General features: G+C 55.3%; 1 protein-coding gene across 2 annotated transcripts; it reads left to right on the top strand.

Moving 5' to 3' along the window:
* The first annotated feature begins 2,118 nt into the window (after positions 1 to 2,118).
* On the top strand, positions 2,119 to 10,776 carry DNAJB5 (DnaJ (Hsp40) homolog, subfamily B, member 5). Of its 2 annotated transcripts, none has more exons than XM_012656362.1 (4): positions 2,119 to 2,179; positions 5,499 to 5,743; positions 8,595 to 9,196; positions 9,354 to 9,782. In XM_012656362.1, the coding sequence occupies exons 2-4, from the start codon at positions 5,533 to 5,535 to the stop codon at positions 9,585 to 9,587; spliced, it is 1,047 nt and encodes a 348-aa protein (XP_012511816.1). In that variant the 5' UTR covers positions 2,119 to 2,179; positions 5,499 to 5,532; the 3' UTR covers positions 9,588 to 9,782. The 2 variants fall into 2 exon arrangements, with proteins under 2 accessions (XP_012511816.1, XP_012511810.1); XM_012656356.1 differs by lacking the exon at positions 2,119 to 2,179 and adding an exon at positions 2,617 to 3,137 and having other exon boundaries at positions 9,354 to 10,776.
* Positions 10,777 to 11,219: the final 443 nt, after the last annotated feature.

The following is an 11,219-nucleotide window of genomic DNA, read 5'->3' as shown; positions in this document are numbered from 1 at the left end:
CAAAAGAGACAGAACTGAAATAGGAAGACGCAGAGCCACCCACAGCCCGGGCCCCACGAGTGTGGAGGTGGGGAATGAGAGCCCCCAGATCTAAGGAATCAGCACCAGTCCTGGGCCCCCTCATCCCGCCTTACGCATCTCTATGTCACGCTATTCCATTCCCTTGTCACCCCACCTCCCCTCCCTTCCTCATTCCTCCTCACTCCCTCTCTGTCCCATCCTTCTGCTGCTCACCCTATCTTCCCTCCCCTCTATTCCTCATGTCCCCCACCCCCTTCCCTCCTTATCCCCCATTTCTCACCCATCCTTACCTCCCACCCTGTCTCCCCTCCCCTCCTCTCTCCACCCTCTTCACCCCACCTCCCCTCCCTCAACCCTGTCCCACCAGACTCCCCATTCTCCCAGCCCCATACTCATCGCCCCATCCCTGCTCCCCTCCTCATCACCCTAACCCCACTCCCCCTGCATCCTCTCTCCACAATTCCCTTTCTTCCCCACAACTCATACCCTTTAAGCTTGCAGGGGCCCCACAGAGAGTACTGGAAAGAAGGCAGGTAGTGAAGAACATGCAGACCTGACCCCAGATCCCCAGACCCCCCTCCTGCTCTGGCCTGGGCCTAGGCACTCAAGCCGCAGTTTCCAGCTCTATCCACTTTGAACAGCCTCGTGGGTGTTCAAATGCTGTCTCTGGGAAACAAGCATAGAAAGAGGTAAACGAGAGCTTCTGCCCTGACCCTTCCTTTGTCATCAACCCCCCGAGAATCCCCTCCCCCCTCTTCACCCCCAGATTACCCCCTCCCCACCCCCGCTCCCTCGAGCACAGATGGGCCTGGGAGACAGTGACGTGGGCGCCAGGCACCGTGTCTGCTCAAGCGGCGGCTTCCGCTGGCGACCGCCTCCGCAGCCCCGCCTGCTCCGAGCAGCGGGGACACTGGGGCTGAGATTTAATGATTTAATGGGGGTGGGGGCTGGTGAGACAGAGATTCTGAGGGTAAGAAAGGGGATCACGGGGAGCCGAGATGAAGGATTAAAGGGAGAGCCAGGATGGGGGAGATCACAGATGTAGAGAAAGGATTAAGAATAGGACAAGACAGAAGATCACCGGGGAAAGACAGGAGGTCACAGGGGGCCAAGCAGAGGGGCAAGTAAGGGAGCTAAATACAGGAGCTCCAGCGGGGAGTAGGATGAAAGATCCCATATAGGGGGCTGAAATGGGGCTGTGGGGATTGCTGAGAAGGGGGAGCTAGGATGAGGGGATTACACCGGAGGATGGAAAGGGGACTCCAAGAGTCCTGGAGGTGCTACACCTGAGGGGAGTCACCAGGTTACCCTCACAGGAGCGATCAGAAGGACGTTTAAAGTCTGCATGTCTTTGGAGGTCTGTTTTGAGATCCAGTTAGGTCATGTCAGGTCAACTCTGGGTCAAGGTAAGGTAAAGCTAAATCAGATCAGGTCCAGAGGTCGGTTCACGGTTCGATGGAAGACGGCTGACAAGCGGTGACCTTTTGGCCCTGGTCCAGGAACTACACCTCCCAGAGTGCCCTATTCTCTCTCTCTCTCTCCCCTACCCTTCTAAAGAAAGGAAAGAATGCTCGGTGTCATGGCCAACGGGTGGGGGCAGTTTTCCTTTAAGGCAGCCTTTGACGTTGCACGGGTTCCAGAAGGTTCTCCTGGGATTCGAGTGGTGGCCAGTACGTCCCACCTTCTCAAACCGGAGATTGGACTAATATAGATGCCCCCCGGCTCCGGTCTGAGTCCCACAGACGAACCAATAAAATCAAAGGGCGCGTGAAGTTGCCGCCCTCTGTCCTTTTCACCAATGACACGATGAGATGGCGAAGAGGTGTGGTTGATTGATCCCAGAGGGCACCAATCAGACCCACACCAATCATTGCCCGGAATGTGTGCGCGTGTGGCCGGGTGACAGGGGCGGGGAATGGGCGGCTATCACCAAGCCGCTCGTTGAAAACTACCCAATCACAGCAGAGGCTGAGCTGAGTGACGGGCAGATGGCTCAATGGGCGGCGTGGAGGCGGAGCCGTGGGGGCGGGCTCCCGGTCCCGCTGTCGGCGGCCGGCGGGCGGGCGACTCCTGTCCCGAGTGGAGGCGGCGGAGCCGGAGCCGGGGGAGGGGGCAGCGGCTGTCAGACGACCGCGGCGACGCCCGCAGCTCCTCACCGGTGAGGGAGCCGAGCCAGGATTCGGGGGTCCTGGGAGTGGGGTGTCGCAAAGCCAGGGGCCCTGGTGTCTGGGGGTTGGGACACTGAGAGCCCATTAGGCTTTTCTGCCGTGAGGGTGCGGGGACTCGGGGTCTGCAAGGTGGTCGGTGTCCGCGACCCGGGCTTGCTTCTCACAGCGTCTGAGCCTGGGGAGGGGAGGGTCGGGGAGGGTCGGGTCCGACTGGGTTCCGCAGGGCGGAGGCGTTTCTGAGCAGGCCAGCCAGCCAGCACCAGTGACATCACCGACCACCCTCCCCCGCCCGAGCCCCCTCCCCTCTCCTCCCCTCCTTTCCTCGCCGCGCCTTTTGTCCGGGCCGAGCTCTGCTCTGCCCCGCCCCTCCCGCCCATCTGCGAGGGAGGAGTCCCCGTCAGTGACTTCATTGAGTAGGTTCTTGGGAATTGGGGTCGGGTCCTCCCCAGAGAGAGGCGAGAGGAGCTCACTGCCTCTCAGGCCCTCACAATCACACCTGTCACAGGTACACACGCTGCCACTCACAAGCACACGCTTGCACTGCCATACCGCCACTCACAATCAGCCAGACACTGCTGCACCTGACAGCAGGTGGCCGCTGGCTCCTCTCCCTTCACTCTCCACACCGGGGATCAGGTCCGGCTCCTGCTGCACCAGACAGGCCTTGCTGGGCAAGTGCCCCTGACATCTGAGGAGGTGGCTTCCGAGCTGCAGCATCCCAAGCAGGCTCCGGTGGAGCGATCAGAGGTGAGGGGCTTGGCTGGGCATGTTTAAGCGCACCGCGCTCTCCTGCCCACCCCCAGCAGCACCCCCACTGCAGGCCCGAGGAGCTTTCCGGAGCTTCCCACACTTCTGGGGAGAAGACTTCTTAGCCAGCTTGATGTTTAAAATTCAGCTGGAGCCCTTAAAACTTCGAGCGTGGACGCTGAATGGGTTTGTAAAGTTTCGGTAAGTCCCTCCGAGAAGGGCGCTCACACCCATACCAAAATGCTCCACATCAGCCATCCCTCCATTGCCTATTCGCTTCCTCATCTCATCCTCATGTCATCCCCATTACTGCAAGAACCCCCCTCCACCTCACCCTTACATTTGGATGAAGTGCCTCCCTCATCATTCATCTCCTGTCTCAAACTCTTCAGCATCCATTTCCCATGAACATCTCCAGTGTTTTATCTGCATCTCTCCCTTTCAACACATCAGGAACCCATTTTCCACCTCAGCCAGGTCCATTTCCACCTCTCATGTCCCCTGCATCGGGACCTCATTTTCTGTACCATCCACCTCCCCGCCGGACACGTCAACAGTCCCCCTTGCCATTTCTCCCCATTTTCCATTCCTGCCTCTTTGTTAACATTCTTCTCCATCAAAGGCAGTGCCATGCCATGGGGCTCCTTTGTCATTCCAACACGTGGCCTGCGGGTAGGGGAGGGAGGGAAGGAGGGAGGAAAGAAGAAGGAGGAAAAGGAGGCAGGTCCTGAAAGAGCCTGCCTGTGGTCTGTGGAGGCAAGAGAATTATGGTCTAGAGCAGCGGGCAGGTGGGTACAGGGAGGAAGCCAGCCGGGTGAGGAGGTAATGCCGGGACAGCAAAAGAGGGTGAGTGGGTTGCTGAGCCGTTCCACTGGCCCTCTGCCTAGAAGCTGCTATAGTTCTTCGAGGGCATCCTCCTGTTGTGCCCGGGCTCCTTCCCAGTCCCGGGGGGAAGAAGGTGTGGGCTGAGGCAGAGATGGCAGACCTCCCCAGCGCCCTCTCAGACGGCTTATGCTGCCATTTCCGAAAATGGCTGCCCTCCCCCAGGTGCTCTTTCTTCTCTGCCTCCCCCTACCCCAGTCTCCCCCACAGGCGTGACATGCTGGTGGGGGAGATGGGGGAGTACCCACCTTTATGGAGCCTTCTCTTTGTCAGAGTGAGGTGACTCCTAGAACCATGAGTCAACCCAGCCACCTACAGCAGGCCCTGTGGGGGCAGGAGTGAGGGCCATTGTCCCTGCCTACCTGGGGCCTTGGAGGCCTCCCCCTAACCCAGTTCAGCCCTCCCTCCTGCCAGGACACCCTGTACACCTGGCTGCTGTGTAGCAGTCAGAGGCAGAAAAGCAGGCCTCGGCTGTGGCTGCCAGCCCAGGACATTGCTAGAAAGACTCTGGTTCTCCCAGCTTTGGCAGGGGTTGGCCAAGTCTCAGAAGGGCTAGAGAATGGCATCTGGCCATTCCCCCAAATAGCTCTAATTACAGGAAGGTCCCCTTCCCTTCATATCCAACACAGACACATTGATGGAGGGAGATTAGAGCGGAAGAATTTGAGCCCTGTGTTTTCTCTCTCATATAACAAATGCAGCACCCAGCCTAGAAGGGACTATCAAAGGAGTATGGGGCTGGCACTGGGCCAGACCCTAAGCCACTGGGGCAGGGGAGAAAGAGGGACTTACAGGGAAGGTATTAAGGAAATGGTGGTTAGTGCCCAGTTTTCTTCTAACAGCGAGGGTCTAAAGAAGGCCTTATCCCCAGCATGCTTTTGTTCACTACCACTGGAGCTTAGGTGGCATAGACAAGTCTTCACACACAGTTTTGTGTGTAGACACTGGGAAATGAGTAAAGGGAACTGTTGCCCTGGTTGGGGGAAGGACAGTGTCACCCCCCTGCTAATGAGGGAGTTGGAAACAGCAGTTTCCAAAGGCTGTGAGTCACCTTTTGATCTGAATCACACATGAGGCTTAGCATAGTCTGGAGGGTGGAGGAAGGGGGGCCTGGGGTCTCCAATGGCAGAGAGGACTCTAGACACCCATACCCTGACTCAGCCTGGCTGGCCAGGACAGCTGGCTGAAGACCCAGGCCTGTCCCCAGTCCTGGGCCACTGCCCCAGCTGCCCTCAGCCCGGGCACCATGCCCGAGGCGTGGCGTAGGAGACCACGATGCTCAGGTGACCTCACCCAGTACACTGACCTTCGCCAGCTTCTGTGCATAGGTCTGTCAGTCCATGGTGCCACCTTACGCAGCAGGGCCTCTCAGGGGTCCTCGATCTGGCCCAAGGACCTAGGCCTCGACCTAGGCCCAAGAAGTGGGCCACAACCTTCAGCTTCCTGCTGGGAAAACCCAGGAGGTGAGGAAGGAATCACAGAATCCTAGAATGTCAGAGCTGGAAGAGATCATCTAGTCCAAACCTTTCATTTTACAGATGGGGAGACACAGGCCCACAGAACAGGCATGACCTGCTGAAGGTCACACAGTGAGTCATTTAGGGACTTCAAGACCATCAGGAGCAGGGCTGGAGCAGAAGAGAATAGGGGCATCAAGGATTGGTCCTGGGTTTCTTTCAGAAACAAGGAGACCAGTGCTGGTCCAGTGGCTGTGATGGGAAAAGATTATTACAAGATTCTTGGGATCCCGTCGGGGGCCAACGAGGATGAGATCAAGAAAGCCTATCGGAAGATGGCCTTGAAGTACCACCCAGACAAGAACAAAGAACCCAACGCTGAGGAGAAATTTAAGGAGATTGCAGAGGCATATGATGTGCTGAGTGATCCCAAGAAGCGGGGCCTGTATGACCAGTACGGAGAGGAAGGTAAGAGGGCAGCACTCTGCCCAATCTTGGACCCCTGCGCTTGGCCAGGGTCCTGGGTGAACCAGTTTTCATAGCAGGGAACTCCAGGCTGAGGAGGGGGTGTGGGAGGCAAGGGTTTCCAGCACTGACACCCAAAGGAGAGAGGAGACCACCCACTACCCAGCCTCCGCTTACCATAGTCTCCCCGCCTCTCTCCACCCCTCTGCCTCCTCTTTCAGGCCTTAGAGAGGTCCGCAGACAGAGCCAGAGGCTTCCCCTCCCTTCTTCCCTTCCCAGCCTTATTAGTCCTGCCTGAAGTCCCTGCTGCTTCATTGGCTGATGGGGAAGACTGGGGAGAGAGAGTGTGTGGCTCTCTGAGGACAGAGCATTTACATTCATCAGCATAAAAGTCTGGCCCTTAAGCAGCCTGGAATTAACCACCAGAGCTCTGAGCAGAAATGGTTGTCCCCTTCCTTCCCCATTCCCTGCCCACTTCAGGCCAACAGAACAGAGGTGGAGCTTCATGTCCTAGAGGAAGTGGCAGGGATCCAAGGGTGGAAAGGGAACTGCTGCTGGCATCTTACCCCCTCCCTCGGGTAGCTGGTGGCCACAGGGCGGGAGGCAGGAAAGGCCCAAATAAAGCCTCTGAGAGGGTGGCCCCTCCCAGCACATCCCACGAGCATGATGTAGCTGCTAATTCTGGGCCTGCCCCTCAGGGCTGCCTGCCACCCGCCAGCCACAGGCACCTGTCAGGCTATATTAAGAGACACTGTCACAGCTGAGAACTCTCCTTCCTGGGAGGAACTGCCCTTCCTCCCCAACGGCATCCACCTTTCTTTCACATTCTCCTCCTCCCCACCCTCTCATCAAAACTAAATGGGCTAATGATATGTACATACCCGATACAAAGCAGATGCTCAAAAGCATGTTCTTTCCCTCCTTGCTTTCTGTACCCTAGTCCTCCCAACCCCTTTTTCATTCTCCACGCTGCTAGTTCCTTCCATTTGTTTCCTGCTAACCTCCTAGAGTTGCCAACTCCCAGATTCACCAGGTACCTGCTGGAATCCCCAGTATTCTCCCAGCTAAGAAATTTTTCTCTGGGGTGGAGGGATGGGAGTGGTAGGGGTGTGGAGAGGGAAGCAGTGCAGACACTATGCCACCATGTGACCTGTCTCAGAATTGCACTCATGCCTCCATTCAGCCTCACCCTTGTTTGAGAGGAAGGCAGGAGCTGGGAGAGGTACCCCGAGACACTTCACTCTTCATGCATGACCAGGCCTAAGTGAAGGGGGCAACACCCAGTCCCTAGGCCCAGACTCTGGGTTCTGATGCAGATCCCCATCCCAGGAGGGCCCCTGAGGATGCAGCGTGGCCTTAAGGGGACCTCCAGGGCCTGGGAAGGGAGAAACAGCTTGGAAATGTTGGTTATATTCTGTCTACCCTGCCCCTTCCCCAATAGCCAACCGGAACAGTTGTGCACACACACTCTGTGTGCAGCTCCGGCTGGGGACAAGATATTCTCAGCTTGAATAGGGGGTGGTACAGGTAGGGCAGGAATCCCTACAGAGAGAATTGCCCCTTCCCATCGCCACTAGCCCAGCCTCCCTGCCCCCTCACTGAGTTCTGCCAAGCTTCTTGAACTTGCTTGGTGGCCCCTCAACAGAAGGAAAGAAGAGACCCCAAGCATTGGGGGAGGGTTGAAGCAGCAGCCGCCACGAGCCCCTGAACTGCTTGCCACTTGGCCTCTCTAATGAAACCCAAATCTGCCCTTGTGGTTACAGGAAATAAGAGACTAATTTAGGCTCAGGCTTCCATGACCAGTTGAAATTCTAGATAAAAGTTCTCAAAGAAAAGGGTCTCTTCCGCTAGCCTGGGTCCCAATGCTAAGTCTATGTATTCTAGAGCAGTTCTCAGTGTTAATCCTCTCTCCACACCGCCCCCCCCCACTACCTCCATCAACCTCTCCTCACCATGAAGGCTGCCTCCAGGAATCTGAGCCCCCTAGACAGGACCTGACAGAGACAGCATCTGGGGGCACCACCTGCAACGTGCCAGCCCATTCATGCATTTTGGTTGCTCAGTACTAGATGTGGGGTGTAGGGCTTGCTGTTGTATAACTGCAGGGAGCTCCATTCTCATTGTAGTCTATGTCTGTACGATGTGTGAATGATACTCCCTGGAGTTGTGTAACACTGAGCAGAGTGTGGGAACAAAGTATTGGAAAACTTTTTCGAGAAAAATAGCTCTTCATTTCCAAGTTAACGAGATGAAGAGCTTCCTGCTATTTTGAGGCCTAAGGCCTCCTGGTTTCCCATTTGAGCAAGAGTCAAAGAGGAAGAGGGAAAGAGGAAGCATGGCTAGAAGCAGAGTGAAAGTGGGCTTCCTCCCAGACTGTTTCCCTACCGCATTTGGGGCCAGTCACTTCCTTGCCCCCTGTGTGGTCAAATCCTGTCTGATTGCTTCTTACCCTGTATGTCTTTGGAGATAAACAAACATTTGAGAGCCAGGTATGACTTGTAATGTGATACCAGGTTAGTCACCCAAGGCTTTGCGAGACATCTTTAGGCCATGAATACATGGAAAAGGTTATAGGACTGGAAGTCACATCCTTTAAGTCCTCTTCTGGTTTTTCCACCTGTTGGGTAACCCAGCCTCTTTGAACCTCAAGATACGCATTATTATTAAATATATAAATAAGAGTAGAAACTAATCTTGCCAGAAGCTTTCCTCACTCTATTAGCCTGGCCCTCTCCGCAGAAGTTAAAGTTCGCTTCTTTCTCCAGGCCCATGAACTGGGAGCTAAAGGGCAGGGGGAGGAGACTGGGGCGGGGCAGAATGAGCCACATTGCCCCTAACTTCTCCTCCCCTCCAGGCCTGAAGACCGGCGGTGGGACGTCAGGTGGTTCCAGTGGCTCCTTTCACTACACCTTCCATGGGGACCCCCATGCTACATTCGCCTCCTTCTTTGGTGGCTCCAACCCCTTCGATATCTTCTTTGCCAGCAGCCGTTCCACTCGGCCCTTCAGTGGCTTTGACCCAGATGACATGGATGTGGATGAAGATGAGGACCCATTTGGCGCCTTTGGCCGCTTTGGCTTCAATGGGCTGAGTAGGGGGCCCAGGAGAGCCCCAGAACCACTGTACCCTCGGCGCAAGGTACAGGACCCCCCTGTGGTGCACGAGCTGCGGGTGTCCCTGGAGGAGATCTACCACGGCTCCACCAAGCGCATGAAGATCACGAGGCGGCGTCTCAACCCTGATGGGCGAACTGTACGCACAGAGGACAAGATCCTGCACATTGTTATCAAGCGTGGCTGGAAGGAAGGCACCAAGATCACCTTCCCCAAAGAGGGCGATGCCACACCTGACAACATCCCTGCTGATATCGTCTTTGTGCTCAAAGACAAGCCGCATGCACACTTCCGCCGAGATGGCACCAATGTGCTCTACAGTGCCCTGATCAGCCTCAAGGAGGTGGGGCCTGCTTAGGTTGTGTGTGTGTTGGGGGGATGCCAGGGGACACTTCCCTCCTTCTCACCAGCTGGCACATTGTTTCCCACTTCAATCTATTTCCTCCCTTCTCACTCACCCTACCCCACCTTTTCCTCACTCTCTGCCTCATTCTCCCCAGGCGCTGTGTGGCTGCACCGTGAACATTCCCACCATTGACGGCCGAGTGATCCCTTTGCCCTGCAATGACGTCATCAAGCCAGGCACCGTGAAGAGACTCCGTGGGGAGGGCCTTCCCTTCCCCAAGGTGCCCACTCAGCGGGGAGACCTCATTGTCGAGTTCAAAGTTCGTTTCCCAGACAGATTAACACCACAAACACGACAAATCCTTAAGCAACACCTACCCTGTTCCTAGGCTCTGCCCCAGCCAGTCCAGAGTCTACCACAGCAATACCCCCCACACTCACCCCACCCAATGTGCACCCAGCTTGATGTGCACTGGACACTGGCAACTTTTTCTAAAATGCAAAAAAAAAAAAAAAAAAGCCACTGGTTTTCAGGAAAATATTCCTGTCCCTGACCCCTTTCAGAGCTGGGCTGCCTGGGGGGAGTGGGAGGGAGGTGGGAAGAGCTAGCCCAGGCCAGGGGTCAATTTTCATGTCACTAGCTTTGAATCCAGTTCCCACCCGGTGGCTAGAGGGTGACCTGAGTGCTACTTGAAGATATAGAGTTCCTTGTCCATGCCTGTAAATAGCATGTCCTCCTTTCCCTGTCAGCTTTGCTAATATCTTTCCTCTCCCATCCCTTTGGCTTCTTCCTGTTGGGGGAGGAAGAGGATAGAAAGGACATTGCTTTCCCACCCCCACCCCAGGTCCACAGTGTCCAAGGTTATTGCACACATATTCACACACACACAAAGCACTCACCTAGAGCTGCCTATGCCTCTCTGGGAGAGAGGAGAGGAGATGGGAAGGGAAGATCTACAACCTGTAGAACAGGGACATTGAGCACGAGACACTTTTCATCTGAGGCAGAGCAGTGAACCAACGCTCAGCAGCCTCCCTGACAGCTGCCTTGTGTACAGCCTGCAGAGCTGGAGGCTCTGTCCTCCCTCTCAGCAGTGTTCAGGGTAGTGGGAGGGGAAGGGGGACCTGAGGTATTAAGGCTAAGAGGTGGGGGGGGCAGGACCCATCTCCCAGCCTTCATCAGGAAGGGAAGGAGCTTTGGGGTCAGGTGGCAGCTATTCTCCACCAAGAGACTCAGGGTCACAGGTTTCTCCCCACACCTCTGAACTCAGGGTCTAGCCACCTGCAAACTTCCAAATCCTACTTTTGTGATATGTGAAGCTACTTATTTCTTACCCTTCTTGAGGCTGCTTGGGAAATTTCCAGCCCTTTTATGCCTGTGTGCCCCCATCCCACTCCCACAGTTGTACAAAGGTCAAATAGTGAAGGAGCTGGGGGAAGACTGCTTCAGCCAGTCCTGGGGTGGGGGCTTTAGGTTTTCTCACTTTGACAAGCCCCTGAATGTTTTTATAGTAGTTTTTTGTATTTTTTTGTAATGACAGTATTATGTAAAAAATAAAGTATTTTAAAAATATGGCATCTGAGCAGGCGCAATGAACCTGGGATGAGGGCAGGTGAGCAGTGCCACTGTCAACCTCCTAGTCACCACTGAGAAGCCAAGCAGGCCCTCAATATAAGCTGGAGCTGACTCCTTCCTTCCTCTAAGACTCCTGGGATTTCCAAATGTATACCCAAAACACAGAAAAGACAGAAGATACCACTCAGCTATTAGAAGAAACACATCTATCTGGGAAGGAAAAATATCCATGATTATGAGAAACAGAGATCATCTTCAGAAGAAATGCTAGCATGAAAACTAACAGATTTTCTTGTCTAAATTTTCTCTTTGAGTTAGAGGAGTTTTCCTTCTAGGAGGGGATGGAGGAGAACTTCCTGGCTGACCAGAAGAGACTCCCCACAGACAGAGCCTGGGCAGTGGAGAGGGCAGCTAGAGGTACCTGGCATCCTTGGCCCATGCTGGC

The sequence above is a fragment of the Propithecus coquereli genome, unplaced genomic scaffold (genome assembly GCF_000956105.1).
Source record: "Propithecus coquereli isolate 6110/MARCELLA unplaced genomic scaffold, Pcoq_1.0 Scaffold114, whole genome shotgun sequence".
In the NCBI taxonomy this organism is placed as follows: Eukaryota; Metazoa; Chordata; class Mammalia; order Primates; family Indriidae; genus Propithecus; species Propithecus coquereli.
This window is presented reverse-complemented; position numbering and strand designations above follow the sequence as displayed.